Below are 21,541 nucleotides of genomic sequence, written 5' to 3'. Positions count from 1 at the left end.
AGTCGTAGTAGATCACTTGAGACTGTGAGGTTTCTATATCTAGACAACTGGGTCCTCACCTCCCCCCTCCAGGCATCTACTGCTCTATGCAGCAAACTTAGTCCTACATCTTGCAGAGAATCTAAGCATTTCCATAAACAGGGAAAAGTCACAGCTGACTCCCACACAAGATCTAGAGTTTATAGGAGCAAGACTCAATACAATTCCCTCCCTTCCTCTACACAGGCTGATGAAGTTAAGGTCACAACTTCAAGCGATCATCTCCCAAAACAAAGTTCCTGTTCAGCTGGTACTGCAGGCTCTAGGGTCCATGGCAGCAACTATAACCTTACTACCCCTAGCGAGATTTCACATGAGGCTGCTTCAATGGCTCTTGGTGTCACAATGGTCAATTCTAAGACATCGATGTTCATCCAGTCCTGATAGCGAATCGCTGCAAAAAGGATTTATCTTGGTGGATGAAACCAGAAGAAAATCTATGGGGTCGCTCCTTTTCTCCCCCTTCACCCAAAGCCATAGTGCCCATGGACACTTCCCAGATCGGGTGGGGGGCATTATCTGGGGAAGACTGTCCGGGGCACTTGGTCTCCGCAAACATTTCAGTCTGGCTTTCCTTCAGGGACTATTGCAATCCAATCAGACAACATGTCAATGGTCTAGTATATAAACAAACAAGGAGGAACCAGAGCCTACCCTATATGCTGGGAAGCCCTAAGAATTTGGCAATGGACTATTGCCTCTGACCACTTTCTGGTAGCAATGCATATCTCAGGGAAATCCAGTATGATTGCAGACAAGTTGATCAGATGCATTCTGCTTCCTCACGAATGGTCTCTCAACCACTACATAACAATAAAGATTTTTCATTGTTGGGGCCAGCTGTGCTGCAATCTGTTTGCCTCCCCAATAAACAACAAATACAGCAGCTACTTTGCCCTAATCCCCCCTCGTGGGGAGTCCCCAAGAGATGCACTTCTCCTCAGTTCACCCCTGGGACTTCTTTATGCCTTTCCCCCTATTCCACTAATTCCCCAGTTTTTGAGGAGAGCCCAAAGGTCGAGAAGCAGTGTAATTCTCATTGCACCCTATTGGCCCCGTCAAGCCTGGCTCCCCTTTCTGTGGCCCCACCTAGTTCACCACCCTTGAATCATGGACCCAACCCAGATCTGTTATCTCACCCTCAGGGCTTGGTGCACCCCAATCTCCAAAACTTCAAGCTGATAGCTTGGTATCTCCAATTCTGGTTATTGCCAGGCAGAATAACTTATCTTCTTCAGTACAAAAGATTCTCCTGGCTTCCCGTAAACCATCCACCAGAAAGCTTTACCAGAGAAAATGGAAAAGAATTTTGATTTGGGCCTGTTCCAACAACATAGACCCTTTATCAGCATCAGTGGACAGGCTCCTAGAATATTTAGCCACCCTTTTTCAGTTGGGAGTCTCTACTTCTGCAAATAGACTCCATTTAGCCGCTATTTCCAGTTTTCATGATGAACTTAATGAACATTCCCTGATGGCTCATTGTTTGTGCAAAATTTTTCTTAAAGGTGCTTTACATTTAAAACACCCATTCAAAGATCTGGTAATACCATGGGATTTGACCTTGATCTTACAAACCCTAGTTCATCAGCCATTTGAGCCAGCAGCTACTTGTGACCTCAAGTTTCTTTCTTGGAAAACCCTCTTCCTGGTAGCTATATCATCGGCCAGGAGAATTTCTGAATTGCAAGTTTTATGTGTAAAGCATCCTTGCATCATTTTTCGCAGGAGAGAGTGTAGTTAAGAACCAACCCATCCTTCCTCCCTCCCTAAAGTGGTATCAGAATCTAATATTAGTCAGTCCATAGACTTACCAGTCTTCTCTTCCAAATATTTCAAACAAAGGTGAATACTGCTTACACCTGCTGGATGTTCATTACATTTTTACCTGGACAGAACAAAATCTTCTAGAAAATCGGATCAGTTATTCATATCCTTTACAGGATCCAGATTGGGTAAACCGGTATCAAAAGTTACCCTATCAAGATGTCTTAGAGATTGTATTACCTTTGTTTACGACTGGAATAAACTCAAACTACCTGCACTGGATCTGTTTCCACTAGATCTGTTTCCACTTCAGCTGCCTTTCATTCTAAGGCCTCCATGGAAGATATATGTTCATCTGTTACATGGGCTACTCCTCATACTGTTATCACTCATTACAAATTAGATATGGTCTCCAGGGCAAGAGCATCCTTTGGCTCTATGGTACTCAGAAATATCCCTTCTTAGGACCACCCAGGACTTAAAGTAGCTGGGGACTCTGTCCCATCTGTCAAGAATGAATAAAGATTGACAATATCAGATAAAGACGTTATGTTCTTACCATGACGTTCCATCTGTGTTGTTGATCTTCATTCATTCTTGACATCCCACCCACCTTCCCCCATCAAGAGGCTTCTGGAGGATTGGACCTAGTCTTGGGATGTTACAGGATTATTCCTTAGACAGGGCTTCTATATTTTCCCTACTCCTCTGCAAATGTGATCCGAGATAAAGGAAGAGGGGGACTGTGGGTAGAGCCTTAGCTTGAGAGTTTTTTGGCTGGTGCGAGCTATGTATAACAGCCGAGTCGGTTCAGAGAGGTCATAACCGAACCCGTTTGTCAAGAATGAATGAACAGGACATAAGTTCTTTTCAATACCATCTGTCTACAGCACTAGACAGATGGAACATTATGGTAAGGACATAACTTCCTTTTAATACCATCTGTCTACAGCAACAAGACAGATGGAACATTATGCTAAGGACATATCTTCCTTTTAATACCATCTGTCTACACCACTAGACAGATGGAACATTATGGTAAGGACATAACTTCCTTTTAATACCATCTGTCTACAGCACTAGACAGATGGAACATTATGGTAAGGACATAACTTCCTTTTAATACCATCTGTCTACAGCACTAGACAGATGGAACATTATGGTAAGGACATAACTTCCTTTTAATACCATCTGTCTACAGCAGTAGACAGATGGAACATTATGGTAAGGACATAAGTTCTTTTTAATACCATCTGTCTACAGCACTAGAAAGATGGAACATTATGGTAAGGACATAACTTCCTTTTAATACCATCTGTCTACAGCACTAGACAGATGGAACATTCTGGTAAGGACATAACTTCTTTTTAATACCATCTGTCTACAGCACTAGACAGATGGGACATTCTGGTAAGGACATAACTTCCTTTTAATACCATCTGTCTACAGCACTAGACAGATGGAACATTATGGTAAGGACATAACTTCCTTTTAATACCATCTGTCTACAGCACTAGACAGATGGAACATTATGGTAAAGACATAACTTCCTTTTAATACCATCTGTCTACAGCACTAAACAGATGGAACATTATGGTAAGGACATAACTTCCTTTTAATACCATCTGTCTACAGCACTAGACAGATGGAACATTATGGTTAGGACATAACTTCCTTTTAATACCATCTGTCTACAGCACTAGACAGATGGAACATTCTGGTAAGGACATAAGTTCTTTTTAATACCATCTGTCTACAGCACTGCATCTTTTAGTCATACTTCCTTTGCCACATCCCACCTTGATCTACTGCTTATGATGTTAGCATAAATACTTCACCCACTAGCATAGTACTGCTTACAGTGTCAGGATGTGTACTTCACCCTATCACTTTGTCCACCAACATACTACTACTTACTGTGGCAACATTAATATTTCACCTATTTATTTCACATAATACTGCTTACAGTGACACATAAATACTTCCCCTATTTACTTTTCCCAGCAGCATAATACTATGTAGGATGGTAACATAAGATATTTACCTGCTTACTTCACCAACTAGGATAATACTACTTAAAGTGGCAGAATAAGTACTTCACCTACTTACTTTTCCAACTAGCATAATCTGCTTAAAGTGGAAGCATAAGTATTTACCTGTTTATCCATTAGCATAATACTACTTATGAGTACCTATTTACATCATTCAGTGGTCTATATCATAGAAGCCCTGGATGGTGCTGCCTCTCTTTTCTCTGGTATGTGAGAACCACATATGTTCCCTGCATGTAGCAGCATGGCATCAAGAAACTGGTGGAGTATTATTGAGAAAGATGACTGAAAACCCCCCCATTGTGTCCCTAGTTGGTTGCTATAAGGTCTCTGTAGATAGTATACTTAAAGCCATACATACTTTGGTATCAGCAGGGGTAGGTACTTGACAACTTCCACAGGCCTGCAGATGAGACTGGCAAACATCCCTAGTGTCCTGCATAGTGTCACTCTCCACATGATACTTACTGATCCACAATGTCAATGCCATAGAGTATATAAGCATGCTCAGATGACACAGTGCCTCAGAGGTTGATGACGTGCACCACTGTGGCTTGTAGCAGCAATAAAAGCTTCTTGCATATATATAGGTTAGCTAATGCTGCAGCAGCCTCTATCATATTTCCATGGTTCACTGTCATGAACACGGAGATTTATCTGGATTCATTAACACTACTGTTAGAGTTCCGTGTGACATACTTTAATCGTTTCTGAGTCACTCCACCACTTTGTTTTGCCTCACTTGCATACACATCACTACCCATTTAACTAATGTTGCTCATTAACATCAGATTATTTGGTTATTAGCATATACTGTGTTCAATTCTGTTGCCAGGTATGCATTGCTCATAGTATATGTTTCTTTTTATCATGGACCTATGCATGGCCGCTTATTGCATAAAAGTACTAACTACAGTGTGGTTACATTTTCTGTAATTAACGAGGATTTAAGCTCGTTTTCACTAATGTGGAAAAGCAGATGTGATTTCTAACAAAAAATAAAAAAAAGATATTTGAATTTATAATTCTGCAATACTATTTAAATATGTTATACATTTTTACAGTATAAAAAACAAAGATAAGCTAGTCTCACATTTTTTCCTAACAAAGCTAATGCTTAATATAAAATGTTGTTATATATATTTAACAGTTTGCTTCTGTAATACTGCTAAATGCTAAGGATGTGCTTAAAACAATTACATATTTTAGTAGGTACATCTCCAGATTATATTTGCTTTCATTAAAAACATAAAAGTAACGTAAAACCATAATTTTTAATGTCTGTGAGGTTCACTAGCCACAGTTAATGTTGGAGAGTAACTTCAGTGCTTTTAGGCTGCTTTAGTTGTTTGAGAAATATTCTGCAGTCATGAGGTTTTTGCTCTCACCTTGTTTGTATAACTTGACAGTTACTTCATGTTTCAGAATGACCGTGACTACAGAGGGTAATGTAAGGCATCTCAGGCAAAAGAAACTAAGGTAACGTTGTAATTATATTACTGTGTTATCATTTCTGTTGTAATATAAATATATGCAGATGTGTAAGCGAATGTAGAAGTGTGTCAGTGCAAAGCTGAAGGAAAATATAGTACATATTTTGCATAATAGTAAAAAAGGTGAAAACATCAATTTATATCTGTGGATTTATTTTTGAGTTATGCTGTTGTTGCAACAGTATAGATTTATTTATTTATTTGCGTTTTGTTTACCTGGAAAGTCCACAGGCAACTGGGCCTGACAGAACCAATTTTCAGTGGAGGTCTGTGGAAAAAAGCTCCATAGTGCAGAAAAATAACAGTTAAAATTACAATAATAAAATTACAGAAATTGAAAAGCAGTTACATGCATAAGTATGTATAAATTGTTGAGTGAGCCATAACAGAAACATACAATTTTAAACAATCAGCAGAAAAATTAGTATCTACTTAGCTTATTGGATCTATAAACTCTCTTGTAATAGTACTACCTTACACAAAAGGCAGTGTTGACAAAGACACTTCTTTTAGGGGGGGCTTGGTACAAGTATACTTCCAGCATGATGAGAGGTGGTTATAAAGGGAAGTTTTGAAATTAGTAGGGATTTTGTAATGTTATAATAATAAGTAGTTGAACAAAATAATAGCTTAAGTAAATATAATATCTTATTTCTGCATTAAATGCTGCTGGAAATTTCTTGATAAAGCATGAATTTCAAGTTATTTATTTATGTATGCATTTATTTATTTATTTATTTTATGTATGTATGTATGTGTTTATTTGCATACATCTTATTGATAGATTAGTTCCACTAGGTAACTGGCCTCTTTTCAGGAAAGACAAAAGGTGTATTCATGCCGGCATCATTATCACAACAGGTAGCACACTCACCTTTGTTGCATATGGCTATCAGTTCTATTCCCACACCTGGTAGATTGATACATGGCTATCAGTTCTATTCCCACACCTGGTAGATTGATACATGACACAGCAGTGCAATGTATATGGGTGCTACAGTCTTGACTATTATTTACATATTTACAAAATGTACATATTTACAGGTATAGATAGATAGATAGATACACATACATATCTATTTTATTTTACTATTTATGATTTTTCTTAAAACATCCTCATTGTTATTCTTCTATAATTGACCCCCACTACTTCTTCCACAACCATAAACTAATTTGTTTTGCAATATATCTACAAAAAAATCCATTTCTAATTAAACAAAATTGCATTTAGTCATTCATTCCAAATAACCCAAATTACATACAATAAATTCTTATCTACCATTCTCACACATTGTTTCTTCTTGTTCTGATAATATCAATATATAATCATATTCATATCTATATAGTTTATGTCATTAATATTCTCAGAAATGTTTCTTCGTGTATTTTCCAGAGTTTTGCCACTCTTTTATATTACAAAAATGTGCATTGTTGCTATTCCTCCCCACAAAATAAGCAGACTCTTTCAATTTTCTTTTATAAGACATATTCCCCTTTGCTGGTAATTTATTTATTGCCAGCTTCCACAGGAAATCCTGACACCCTTTTTTCTTGGTACACCATGTTTTCCTTACTTAAATTACTTTAATCCCTTCTGATAAATATTCCTATGGATTTATGTAATAATGTTGTTTCATCACATTATTATTCCACATTCTTCTATCTTTCTCTGTATCACCAGTTTTTATTTTCCATGTAAGTATTTTTCTTGATAATTCTTAATTTCATTTACTTATTCTTTTTCTCTTTTTCTTATTTTCATAATCTCCGAGAACATTTTGTATTTACATTTAAACATTCTCACTATTAATTTCTCAGTCTTTTCCTTTACCACGTTACTCTTTACAAGTTTAAAGAAGCATAATAAACAACTGCATTAAGTAACCCCAACCCTCACTTCGCTCATATACAACACAGCTCTTTACACTGGGTTTAAACAACGGTTGCAAAATTCACTTTACATATTTTTCTGGGATCATATTTCACATTAATACAGAATTCACCAGATAAACGTTTCTCCTGAATGCTAATCTATACGTCCCCCACAGAAGACACATTTCATTCAGTTCTTTTATCAAACCATCTAGCTCCATCATAAATACATCATTTTCCCCAAATGTTATCCCTAGCAAAGACTCTTCATTCGTTGAAAAATGCACACCCCTAATTTTCACCACATTACCCAATCCCTCACTTTTATCTTTATTCAAGGTCATTCCCATTTCATTTCAATATCCATTCAGACAAACCAACACTTCCCTTATTTATATTTTGTTCTTAGCAACTACAGCTGTATTATCTGCATGTGTCAGAACTACTGGTATTATCACCTCCTTTTGCATCACAAATCCAGCATCTTTCATTTTATGTTACTTCAGTCCCTATCATATTCATTACCAGTGCAAACAATATTCCACTCATGGGACATTGTTGTCTTATACTGCACTTCATGCATATTTCTTTACTCAGCCACCCATTCATTAAAATTCTCACTCGTTTATTTTGATATGCTGACATTCACACTCTTCTAATTCTGTTACCTATGCTAAACTTCTCCATAACATCCCACAAAGCATCATGTTCTACTGTATCAAATGACCTGCTCTTATCACCTACCATTAGTTTAATATCCTTCATTTTACTTATATCATCATGCATAATTTATCTCATAAATAAGAATTCTTGACATCCCTTCCCTTTTATTCCATGTATACCTCTTCCATAATATCCCTCATCCTTCCTTCCATTCTCATCTATATTATTATTATAAAAAGTATTGCAGTGGAGTTGGCTGTATGTGATGTTATTGATAATACTTCTATGTATGAACATAAGTTGTTTGCACAGAAGAAGAAACTTGCCAGAGACCTACAAGATTTTAAGAACAGTAATGTTTTCTCTCAGCCTAAGTCGACATTGGGTTCTAATACTGGCCCTAATGTTACTATTCATGCTGATGAGAATTCAGAGGTTAGGACGGGCCAACATAATGCGAGCATTGTGGCAATAGCTACACCAATATGGTCTTGGTGCAATGGGAGAAACAAGTGATTTTTGCCTTAGACAGATATAGTCTTCACACAAAATTTTATCATCGATTCATTATAGGTTTATAGTTGGGTACTAAGCTATTGACCCTTGGGCCTATATAAGCCTAGCCAAATGGTATCCTGGCTTTTGCCACCCAAGAAAATTATTTTCCTGTGCCACTGTCAAGCAGAGCCACAGAAGTGATCCCCAGGGTGAATTTCCTATCTCCCATCCAATCATCAAGATTTTTCTTGAAGAGTGTTAATGAGAAGCTTTGTTTGATATAGATAGGTAGCTTGTTCCAGAATAAGGGAAGTCTCTGGGATAGGAATCTATCCCTCTAGCATGTTCTGTTTATTGTGATAAAAAGGTTTAGGTCCCTAGAGCATGTAGCGCGGAGGGATCGGGATTTCTTTATGTGGAGCATGTCCAAAAGTTCTGGGTTTGACATAGCTTTGTATGTTAGGCAGAGATCACCTCTGAGTAGGCGATATGTGACAGAGTAAAGCTGGAGTTTTTTGAGACGGTTCATGAGGGCATCTGTTTGAGGCCGGTAATCCTCTTTGTGAGGTATTTCTGTGGCCTTTCCAGTTGTTGTAGATGTCTTGTGAGGTACATACCAAAAGGAGCATTGTACTTTATAATGGGTCGATGTGTTTTTTATATGGAATGGTACATTTGATGAGTTAAAGAGCTTTTTGGCCAGCTTTCTTAGGTTTTCTGCCAACTATTCTAGTTCGCACATTGATTTTTTGGATGTTAGAGTTTTCAGGCAGTTAGGCTCCAATTTTACTACTATCTTACATCGGAAGGAATGTTATGAATGTTCACTTTTGTATCAATCTAGTATGCACTCCACATATATTTTTTGTAATGTGGTTAGGGGTTAGAGTATGAAAACCTCTAGGCTTAATGTAAAAGATGGTGATTTTTTGATGGATTTGGATATCTTGAGGTGAGACTTTGCCTGTAGAGGTTATAGTGTAAATGAGGTTGAGGATGGTCTTGCCTTTACTGTGGCTACTAGGCATACCAGATCTAAACCATATTTTTCTAGATCACCTCAGGACTAAGACTGAGGACTAAGAACAGTTCCTTTCGCAGACCTGGTGTTATGGTACCTATGTATTATAGCAACAACACCAGAGCTATTACAGATATATTTAGGAAACATTGGCTGATATTGTTGGCTGATGTGGGGATTAGGGATATTATTGGTACCAAGCCTAGCTTTTGTTATAAAAATTGGAAATCATTGAAGAGATAACTTTGTTTTCCTAATAGAACTGTACGCCAGAGGTCTAATGGATTTAGATTTGGGACTCTACCGTGTGGCAGTTGCAGTTATTGTGGCTATACTGATAGCATATCAAGAAAGACTACTTCCAAAAACAGTCAGCCTCCTTCCACTTATAGCAACAAAACAGGATAAAAACAATGACCACCAAAGCTGTAAGAATACTGGTTTAATAACAACTGGTAGGCTCTTTCATGAAACACTTCATCAGACCATAACTCACAGTAAGAGACAACCCTTTTTTAAAATACAAAACAATAAAACAATTAACAAATCAGCTCTTAAAATCAATTAGTGCAACAATATTCTAGTTTTTAGATAGGGTTTTAAGGGGCTACTATCATTTAAACCAAAGTTCTTGTCTGCCTGCAACTTCCTCACACTCTATTTTATTAAGCAGGCTACCTCCCCTGATATTTTCATGTAGGATATTTAATACAATAAATTCAAATGTGTGACCTTCCCTAGCTTCATTATGTTTATTTAGTCCATTTTTTGTGACCATCCCTTCTAATGTCTCCTACATGTTCCTTTATTTAGTGCATTTGTGTGACCATCCCTTCTAATGTCTCCTACATGTTCCTTTATTTAGTGCATTTGTGTGACCATCCCTTCTAATGTCTCCTACATGTTCCTGAACTCTGTCCTTTAAGTTCCTACTTGTCATGCCTACATAAAAACATGAGCATGTTTTACACGTTGCCAAATAAACTAAGTTAGTGGCACCATCAGCATAAAAATTCACCTCATGCTTTTCCCCAGTAGTTAAATGAATAAAGAAATAATTTTTTGAAATGTAGGGACAAGCTTTGCAGCCTCAGCAGGGAAATGTACCTATTCTATTTGAAATGTTAACTCTTTGCAACTTTCTCCTATAGCAGAGTCTCTGTTTTAATGAGGGATCATTCTTAAAGGCAAATGATGGACTTTGACCAACTATACTTCTAATTTTTTCATCTACCAACAATACTTGCCAGTTAAGCCTAATTATTTCACAAACTGCACCAATATTACTTGCATATGTCAAAGAGATTCTGAGTTTAGTATCTGAAGCACCAGCATTATTGCCTCTAACCATACCTTGCTCAGAATAAAAAGGTCTTCCTGTATTATCTCTCAACCCTTTAACCTCTCTTAAAACTTCATGGACTTCTTCTTCTTTATATCCCCTTCCAAAAAATTCCTTACACAAATTGTCGAAAGCCTTACCCAATTCTTCTAATTCTGTATGCAACCTAGACATTCTCAAAATTTGACTTTTCAAAGAACTTTTAAATATGTACTGAGGATGCATACTTGAGCGATGAAGCTTATTATTTTTCCGGCAAGTTTTTCTAAATAATTTAGTTCCAAAACCATCTACTGAGTCCTTAAATATATTAACATCCAGAAACTCTATACCTGAAGTTGAATAAGTGACTGTGAACCTTAAAAACTCTGTTGTATTAAAAAGTTGAGCAAAATTAAGTAGACCCTGTCTTTCTCCACCCCACAACAAAAACAGGTTGTCTACAAATCTTTTCTAAAAGACTACCTTCTTTCCATAAACCTCGTTTTTGTAAATATAATTATTCTCCCAGTATGCCATTGTCAAGCTGACATAGCTATTTGCACATCTGTGCTGTTCCACATTGAATAGAAGAGACTCCACTTTACCATTTTTGACTGACTCATATGCCAGTATAAGAGCCAATAAAAAATGGCAAAGCAGAGCCTCTTCTGTTCAATTTGGAACAGCCTGCTGTTCTGCATTGAGCAGAAGAGGCTCCACTTTGACATTTTTGATTAGCTCATATGATAGTATACAAGTCAACTAAAGTCCCAAAGGGGAGCCTCTTCTGTTCAACAATGGGCTGTTCCAGATTGAACAGAAGAGGCTCCACTTTGCCATTTTTGATTGGCTCTTATACCAGAATATGAGTCAATCAAAAATGCAAAATGGAGCCTCTTCTGTTCAATGTGGAACAGAGTGCTGGTCTTTATTGAACAGAAGAGGCTCTGCTTTGGGATTTTTGATAGGCACGTATACCGGTATATCTGTTCAATGTAGAACAGGGAGCTGTTCCGCATTGAACAAAAGAGGTTCTGCTTTGTTATTTTTGATTGGCTGATATGCCAATAAGAGCCAATCAAAAATCGTAAAGCATATCACAAGCAACTGGAATATACACTTAACCTGCATCTACCAATCCCCATGGGTGCCGGTTAAGTGAGACTTTACTGTACCTGCAATCTTGTCTGTTTAGCTTATTCTTTAAGCTGTCAGAGCTTCTATGTTGGAAAAACTAATAGGAACCTTAATCAAAGGATTAGGGAACATATTTATAACAGTAGGAAAGGAAATACCAGTAGTGCCGTGGCTAAAGACATGATTAGCAAGGGTTATACTTAAGTTTTTAGTGTTAGATTGCTTAACATATAACAGTCATATGGGTGATGTTGAGAATAGTACTGAGATGGATGAACTGAGGTGAATTATCACTTTAAGAGCAGATAGGGGATTGCCACTCAGTGAGTGAACAAGTTCCTCTAAAGCCAGTTTCCAAGTCGCGGAGCTTGAGGAGGTGATCATGCAGGACTTTGTTAGGTAGCATCCATTTTTATATACATATATATCTATATATTATCTGTTTAGTTTGAATAGTATTTATAGATGATTAAGCTTTAGTTTCTAGTTTTATGTTATGTTTTAATTTTTTTCTTTATCATTGGTATTATGTGCCTACTGCTTTAATTTATCCTCAGCTCATATGCTACTTTGTTTTAATTTGTATGGTTGGCTGTTACTTAGTAACCATGGATGCTTTGTTCAGGATTGGCTAATGGAGGTTGACTGATTGAGTTATTTTATATGTATACGTATGTGTGTGTATATATATATATATATATATATATATATATATATATATATATATATATATATGTTTGTGTGTGTGTGTGTATGTACACACATGTAGTTTTTCTGTATTATCTGTTTGGTCTGATGAAGCATTATATAAATATAAAAGTGCTTACCTACTCATTAAAGTATGTGCTTTATTTACATTTTAAGTACGGTCTCTCTGGATTTATTTTCAGATAGTTCTATGTGTATTAACGTTTCTAGCTCTCGAACCATGTTTCAGTCTCTGTTTTGTGTTATCCATGAACTTGTTATTTCATTAATTATTTCATTAATGAACTTATTGCCCCATTTATTGGAGAGATGTGGAGGAGGATGAAAGAAGGGAAAGGGTGAAAAAAGAAAGGGAAAAGGAAGGAAAGAAGAACGAAAGAGAAATTAGGGGATACAGTCTTGACTTAATTAACTATCTAGACCAGTTGAATTTAATTTTATTCAGTAAACTTTTTTACAATAAATAGATCTCCAAGACAATGCACATTCTTTGCAGAGCTCTAGTAGCACTGTATATTTTCTTAACTTAATCAGATAAAGGTTAGTTAGATAGTGAATGATAGTGTAATATATTTATTTGATCTATTGGATTAGCAATTTTGTAATTTCCATGTTTCATTTAATTTTTATTGTATAATTGATTGCTACCACTATTTTTCATATTTTACGTTGCCTGAATCAAAGTTGTAACAATTCAAAGAATTGTAAGAGGCATTCACTTATTAGATATGTCTTTATACGTGACTTAATTTTTTCATGGCTATATCCTTGTTATCTTTAAGTCTCAGTGGTTTAAATAACCCAAGGAAAAGATCCAGCCTGCTACATTACTTAAACAATAATAAGGCACAAGTATTTTTTCTTCAGGAAGCACACTTTAAAATATGAATATCGACATTTGGAAGCCTGCTAGTTACACAATATTGGCACAATCATCATTCACAAGTAAGAGAAGAAGAGTAATGATTCTTTAGAGGAGAAAAATGTAATGTTCCCACAGTTTATTCATAAATATGAAGATCAAAATGGCCTCTTGACACTTGTATTCATAAATGATAATAGTAGACTATGAACTCTAGTAAATGTATATTGGTTTCCTGGAATGGGAGAAAACTTAGCTGAAAAACATTTAAATACTATCCTTAATAAATGTAAAGGATATTTTATAATAGGAGGAGATATTAATTGTCTGATAAAGGACTCAGATACAAGCAATAACAGAAAAACAAAAATTACCTCAACTGTGATAACACTTAAAACTGGCTACAATCACTTAATTTAAAATACATATTTAGTTTAAGAGATTCCATCTCACTACACTTTAGTCACTATGCGTATAAATATGGTATTCAAACTAGAATGTATAGAATATTAGTCTCTCAGGACTTAACTTCAAATATATCTTAAAGATATCTGGATCTAATATAGTCCCATGTCCTATTTCTGATCACAATCCTCTAGTCCTTAAATTTCAGATTAGCTTTGAAAAATTTCCATTATAACTAGAATACCTGCTTATGTTATGAAACGAGAAGAGTTTAAACCTTGGCTTATAACAGAACTAAAATATTTCTTATAAAAAAAAATAATTCACTAAAAGCATATAAATGTATATATATATATATATATATATATATATATATATATATATATATATATGGGTCTACTTTGGATGACCGAAACGCCAGTTCACGACGCATAAAACACCGAGACCAAACAACCGAAAACACACAATACCGACAACTCACAAAACCGAACACCATTACACCGACACACAAAACGTAAACTACACATTACACACAATTACATATCCACTAACCTTAACCCAAACCCTAACCCTAAGGTCCGACTCTACCGCACACTTACCCTACCCGCACCCTAACCCTAACTCACTTAACCCACCCCTAAACCTAAAGTCTGTCACTATCGCACACTTATCCTACCTGCACCCTAACCCTAACTCACTTAACCCACCCTAAAACATAAAGCCTGTCACTATCGCACACTCACCCTACCCACACCCTAACCCTAACTCACTTAACCCGCCCCTAAACTACAGTCCGTCACTATCACACACTTACCTTACCCGAACCCTAAGTCCGACACTACCGCACACTCACCTTTCCCACACCCTAACCCTAAATCCCTCACTATCGCACACTTACCTGTCTGCTTCCTAACCCTAAATCCCTCACTATCGCACACTTACCGAGTCGCGCTCACACGTTGCCCATGTCAGTTTTTCGGCTGTCGGGATTTCACCTTGTCGATCACCTTCATTTTCGGTTGTTTGGTCTCGGTGTTTTGCATGTCGGCAAACTGGTGTTTTGGTCATCCAAAGTAGACCCATATATATATATATATATATATATATATATATATATATATGCATATAAATGTATATATATATATATATATATATATATATATATATATATATATATATATATATATATATATATATGTGTGTGTGTGTGTGTGTGTGTGTGTGTGTGTATAAAATGTAAAAATGACTAGTGTGGTCTGTACAGCATAAAACCAAACTTTAATAAAATAAGTGAATAAAACAGGCTGGATAAACACTTTCAGGTTTGTGTGGAACCCTTCTTCAGATCTGATCTATTAAAGTCTGAATCACAGTATGTATAGGAAAAATATGACAAATCAATGACCCCCTTTCAGGCACTTCCATTTCACCAGCCAATCAAATTCTTCTACATAACCTTTGCCCCTTCAAGGTGGGTTTGAGTGTAAATTAGCATTAAGCCCAGGAAACTTATATGCCTGTAGCTCACCTATCCATATAATCTCCTATTGTTCTGTTTGCATTGTAATATTGCTCCCTCAGGCATTCTCTTGTAAAACTTGTAGGACCATAAAATAAAAACAATGCCTTGAATTCTGTATAATATGTTTCAAGAGTGGGCTTTTTATATCTTTTAGCTTAATATCACTAACATGTTTGGAGATACACTATTTTAATTGCCTATCATTTTTACCAAAATAAAAAAAAAACATTGACATGATGTACAGCTCACAATATATACTACATGCTTAGATTTACAGTCTGCATAAGTACGACAGCTGTATCTTGTGCCAAAAGTCAGATGAAAAAAACTCATTCTTAGTTGAAATATATTTACCGCATGAGCATATTCTGCATTGGTGTGCCAATCCTGTCAGATCTTTCAGTGTTTGTGATATCTTTGGCTTTAGAAAAGCTAAAAATTGTCTCTTATGCTTTGTCTCCCAAACACATGCATAATATGTCAAGAAGAATTTAAATTCAGTCTGAAAATAATAGTAGTCTGGAAATAAGGAATTTTAAAAATAAATTGTATACATATATTGGTAATATTATTGAAGCTTTTATTACATTTCTTTAAATCAGAATTCTGATATTGAAGTTGATTTTTCTAAGTCTGATTTTGATCAATCTATGGTTAAGAAGACAAGTGGTGAATTAAAATATAATTTATATAATCAAATTTCCTATAACAAGATCTCAGAAAAAAAATCATACAACTCAAACCTAATAAAGCCCCAACTAGACATGGTATAATAATAGAATTATATAAATTATTCCTTCCATACATATCATTCTTTCACAAAACTTTAATAGAAATTCAAAATCATGAAACAATTTCTCCTTCATTGAAATATTCATTAATTACACTTATAGTAAAAGAAAAGAAAAATCCCCATCTATGTCCTTAAATACCTATTTCACTTCTAAGCAATGCCTACATTTTATGTCTATTCTAACAAATAGAGAAAAACGTAGCACAAATAATTAAGTTAAATAATACAGATTTTTTTCTATCAAAGACAAACTCATGATAATATTAAAAGTATACTTGCTCTCATAGCTTATTTAAATAACAGAAAAGAAGAATCCCTTTAAATCAGTTTAGACATCAAGAAAGCATTTAATTCTCTAAATTAGCATTGTTTATTCAAGGTATTAGAATTGTTTGACTTTCCAACTCATTTCATTTCACTTCTCAAAGAATATTTACAAAACTAACAATGATTATGCTAAAACTGGCCCATTTGCATATGAATATGTTCCCTTGGCCAAGGGTACTAAACAAGACAGTCCCCTCTCTCCTTTGCTATTTGCTATAACTATTGAAATTTTAGAAATATTAATCCAAGAAAACCTAAATACTGAAGGTATAAAAACCTCAAAAAAGTATAATTCTAAAATCATTCTATTTGCTGAAGACAAACACCTAACTCTTTCCAACTCAGGATCAACTCTAAAGGAATTAGATGATAGTGTAAAGCTTTATCAGTCTTATTCAGATCTTCATTTTAACAAATAAAATGTAAATTTTTATTCATAAATAAAAAAGAAAACTCCAATCACATAAAAAACACATCACAGGTAAACAAGTTATATCATTAGAATACTTAAGCATAATCCTAATTAAATCTACTGATCAAATTTATCTTCCAAATAGAATAAAAGTATTATATCCTTTGATGATATACTACAATTAATAAAATTATTCATGTTCCCAAAATATTATGTATAATACAAGCCTTAGCTCTTTTTCCATATAAGAAACAAGTTAAAGTAATTAACAAACAAATATTACAATTTCTTTGTTTTTCTAGCAAACTAAAAAATAGCCCTACAACACCACATGAAACCCTGGAATTTAGGAGGAATCAACTTTCCTGATATCAGAACTTTAAGTAAAGCCTCAGTTTTTACAATAATATTAAACTGGGAAAAGTGAAATAATAATTCTGATTGGACAATTTTAGACTTTCTTTTCTTTAATACAAACAATGAGGTAATGGGAAATAAATCCACTAATCAAGATAATTTCATATGCCATTATTTATGTAATCACATACAATATAATCGTTCTACTTATTTATTCTCTACCTTTATAAATCACATTTTGAAAACATTTAGAAATACTGTTATGGGCAGTATAGATCTGTAACTTCAGTATGAGACAATTATTCCATTTAGCATAACCAAAAACTTTTTAAATAAAATCTATATACATAAATTATCTATTTTGAAGTCTAAAAAATATGTTTATTTTTAAACAATGTTTTAAAGATTTGAAAGTAAAAGGGCCAGAGCAACTCATTAATGAAATCATTGCACATTCTTAGAACTCATTACTGCTGCAAAACATAATATTAGTGGCACAAGACAGATGCTTAACAATTGCCCAATCATATCACAAACAAAACTCAAAATTAATTTAACTTTTCCAGGAAATAATTTATATTAGAACTATAGTAGATAAACTTATCTCTGAACTTTACAAAATTGTTATAATACACAATACCAATTTAAATGACAATTTCTGGAAACATATCATAGTAAGACAATCTTATTTCTGAAGAGAGAATAAATCTCAAATATTGAGCTCTATTAGGTATACATTTTGTTCTCATTACTGGCGTAAATTTACTTGAAAATTTTTATATAGATCTTTCTTAATGCCAAGCAGAATGGCCAAAATAAATAAATAAAAAATAGCAGTAATACATATTGGAGATATGATCAACAATGTAATGCAGATTTTTTACATTTTTTTCTTTCACTGCCTTCTCTGAAACTCTTTTGTAATGAAGTTTAAGACTTTATGAAAACTTTATGGTTTAACATATTTTCATTAAGTTTTTAATCATATAAAATCTTCTTTTGTTGTTGACCATCTTAGTAGTGACAAGAAAAAGTATCAAAACAAGATGGGGGACTATCTTACCACCACAATTTGAAGAGTGCCTGTCTACATTAAAATAAACTGCTATCAGAGAGACTAAACTATGAGAAAACAGGGTACATCCCAAAACATTCATCAACAGTACTTGGACTAAGTTATTATCTCACATTGATTTATTTCAACAGATTTCTGCTCCTTGAAGTTGTATTTTTACTGTGATTGTTTATTTAGAATTTACAAATAGTTACTGTATTGACTTTTATTTTCAATGGAGTGTTAATATACATTAATTTTTTCAGGCATACTGTGTATACTGTACATAGTTTCAAATATGTTTTTATTACTTTAATTTTGTATTATTGTTAATGGTGATCATAATAAATATATCTTTGTTCTAATGCTTTTTGAAATAAACATTTTATTTTATGGAAAAAAGATTGTCAGAATGGAAAAAGACAGCACCAGCATTCAAGTAGGAGGTGCTACAAAGTCTGAGATAGAAAACATTGGTGCTGATGATCAAAACAGCATAGAAGTGAATTTAGTATTGTCAGGTGGAAATTGTATTGCTGAAGATAATGAGTGACTTATGAGTGACTATGAGTTGGAAACAATGCAGTGGAACAAAGCTGTGGTCCAGTACTTTGATAAGGTGGAACTGAATACAGGAGGTGAAACATAAGCCAGAAAGTCAGTGAAAATGGAAAAAAAGGAGATGGCCATACCTCTCAACTGTCCAGATTTTTGCCTTATATTTTTCATCTGATACTTATAAAATTTGTGGTCATCTGGAAAATCATTGAGGATTGAAGTCACTAAATAAATAACATACATTCTAAGAGCATTATCTAAAATCTGTTACTGATTTTTGGCACTTGCCCCCTCCCATTATTTTTATACTTATCCAGATTTATTGTGCTTAGAGGTTGAGAAGTATGAGTAGTATGGAGGGAGCATGTTCAGCCAGTGGGTTAGTTGGATTTAAGGGTGTGCTCCACAGCATGACTCCAAGCTATCTGGAGAAAACTAGCTTGTGAAGAGAAAGGAATTGAGTTATGACTTTCTTAGCATAACGTTTGTATACAATGGCTGAGTATAGGCATACAAATGTTGTAAGTGGGAATAATTGTGTGCTGAAATGCCTTGCACATTACTGTTGTAAGTAACTGCAATCTTGATAACCTCCACTACAGCTTCCTCAACAAAAACAGTGTCCTCATGATTATGAAGGTCCCTGCCACCCACCAATATCCCACTGTAGTAGTCAGACTTGGGTCACCAACACCAGAGGTGGATGCTGAGCTTTTATGCCACTTGCGTAGCTTTAGCTTCTGTTGTGTCATAATGCTATTAGTAAAAAAACTGTTGTCACACTTTCTGGTTAAATCTAAACAAACAGACATTTCATGACAGATTAATGCATTGTGGCAATACAAAACAGAAACACATGTGTAATAGGTAAGCAGGGCTCTGAGCAGTGTGGTGAACCCAGGGAGTACATCTTCCCAAGAAAGCTTATTATATCAGTAGCCTAGTCTTCTAGCATAATATATCTGTGTCTCTACACAAATACATGTTTCTTTTTTTCCATTTGCAGTTCCATATTCACCTAGTAACATCTCAATGGAAATCCGTCAGACTAACCAGACAAATTCAATAGTTGATGTCAGTCAGCAGCCACAGCTATTGCCACAGAACAGCATGGGAACAGACTCAGTAACAAGGCTGCCCTTTAGCAGCCATGGTGAAGACCTTAATTTTGTTGCATCACAGAACTGGGAAAGCTATAATTCCAACAGCTCAGAGTATGAAACCATGCATCTGCCATCTTGGACATCAGCAGAGGTCACTGTGAACCAGGAAGATGAAGGCTTTATTAATAAACTAGATGATCAGTTTGAGGACTTGAGTGGCTCTAGTATGCCTTTTGAGCTCCCAGCACTACCCCAGACTGCTCTTCCTGTTCAGCTGTATTTAAGATGGCTGCCACCAAAGCCTCCAACTGCATATGATGGCTTCTACATTTATATCCAAAAAGAAGGTAATGTAGATGTTATTGTTTACCAGACACTATAAGTATCCCTAATATGTGCCTTGAAAGAACAGGGTTACCTTCTTGTACTATTTTATTTCAACCACTTTTTCATTTAAAAATATAAAATAGACTAAGTCTTATAAGATGTTATCACACAAATATTTCCTTATACATTGATGTGTAATTTCTCTGTTCCTATCTGTGTGCTTTGCATAATTTTAAGTAAAACATTTTATTACACAGCTATAAAAGTTTTTGATTAGTTGATTGTTGAAGCGTTTCAGGGCAGTTACATAGAGCTGGTGAAATATAACTGCTGATATCTGTCTTTTGAAGTTAGACTGTTTTTTTTTTCCAGTCACCATAAACTATTACATCACAGCTAGCTTATTTCAAGAGAGTTCAGTAAGTGTAACCTTGAAGTGCCAAATTGGTCTGGCTGCTGGCAACATGGTACCTGAGAAGAAAGAAGGGATAGTGGCACTCCGGTAGTATTATTATCCATGTCTAGAAATTATTGTGTATGTGAATGTGAAACAGTATAAGCCAGGATTCAATTACTGGTGGAAATAAATCACTAAGTCACGGAGCTGACAGTGTAGATAATGGAATCTTGGAAAGCCTGTTATGGTATCTCTGCTCTCCAGCTGTAATTTGTAAAGCTTCTCAGGGGGTGGCAAGTACTGATCTTAGCTCATGGCAGCAGTGTTAATCTGTGATATGCTCTAAAGGCTATCCCTAGCATATACTGCTGGAAGCACTATTGATTTTGTAAATTGGACTTAGCTGGTCTACGATACATATGACCATTTACAGCCATATGGAAATATACAGAAGTACACACTGCACAATAATCATTTTATTTTTAAGAGTCATTTAGGAAACAAACAAATTTTAACCAAAAAAATAGTGTGCAAAAATGTGCATGACTCAGCAAAACTAAGAAACAAAAACAAGGTTGATGCAGTCCAAAGCAGCAGTCAGCAGTAACCAGAAAGTTCACTTTATTGAGACAAAGGTTAAGCACTTTCGTCCATCCACTTGGACTTCCTCAGAACAATAAAACAACTACAACTTTCTCCTTATATACTCCTTCAATTAAAACATAATTGGAAGGTAGATACAAAATAATTAGAAGTAGTTAATTATCAATGAAGATGTTAAAGCCAAAGGCTCAGTGTGAGTGTGCAGTATATTCTAAAAGATAACACTTAAAAGTCATCTACAAAAACTG

General features: G+C 35.1%; 1 protein-coding gene across 4 annotated transcripts in view; it reads left to right on the top strand.

Moving 5' to 3' along the window:
* PTPRO (protein tyrosine phosphatase receptor type O) overlaps positions 1-21,541 on the top strand; it is a 1,723,724-nt gene that overhangs the window by 666,910 nt on the left and 1,035,273 nt on the right. For all 4 annotated transcript variants that reach the window (XM_044088440.1, XM_044088442.1, XM_044088441.1 and 1 more), the window contains exon 5: positions 19,870-20,313. In XM_044088440.1, the coding sequence (XP_043944375.1) occupies positions 19,870-20,313 (444 nt within the window). The remainder of the gene's footprint in view (positions 1-19,869; positions 20,314-21,541) is intronic.

This window comes from Protopterus annectens, chromosome 11.part0 (assembly GCF_019279795.1).
Source record: "Protopterus annectens isolate FY-2018-M chromosome 11.part0, PAN1.0, whole genome shotgun sequence".
Taxonomy (NCBI): Eukaryota; Metazoa; Chordata; order Ceratodontiformes; family Protopteridae; genus Protopterus; species Protopterus annectens.
This window is presented reverse-complemented; position numbering and strand designations above follow the sequence as displayed.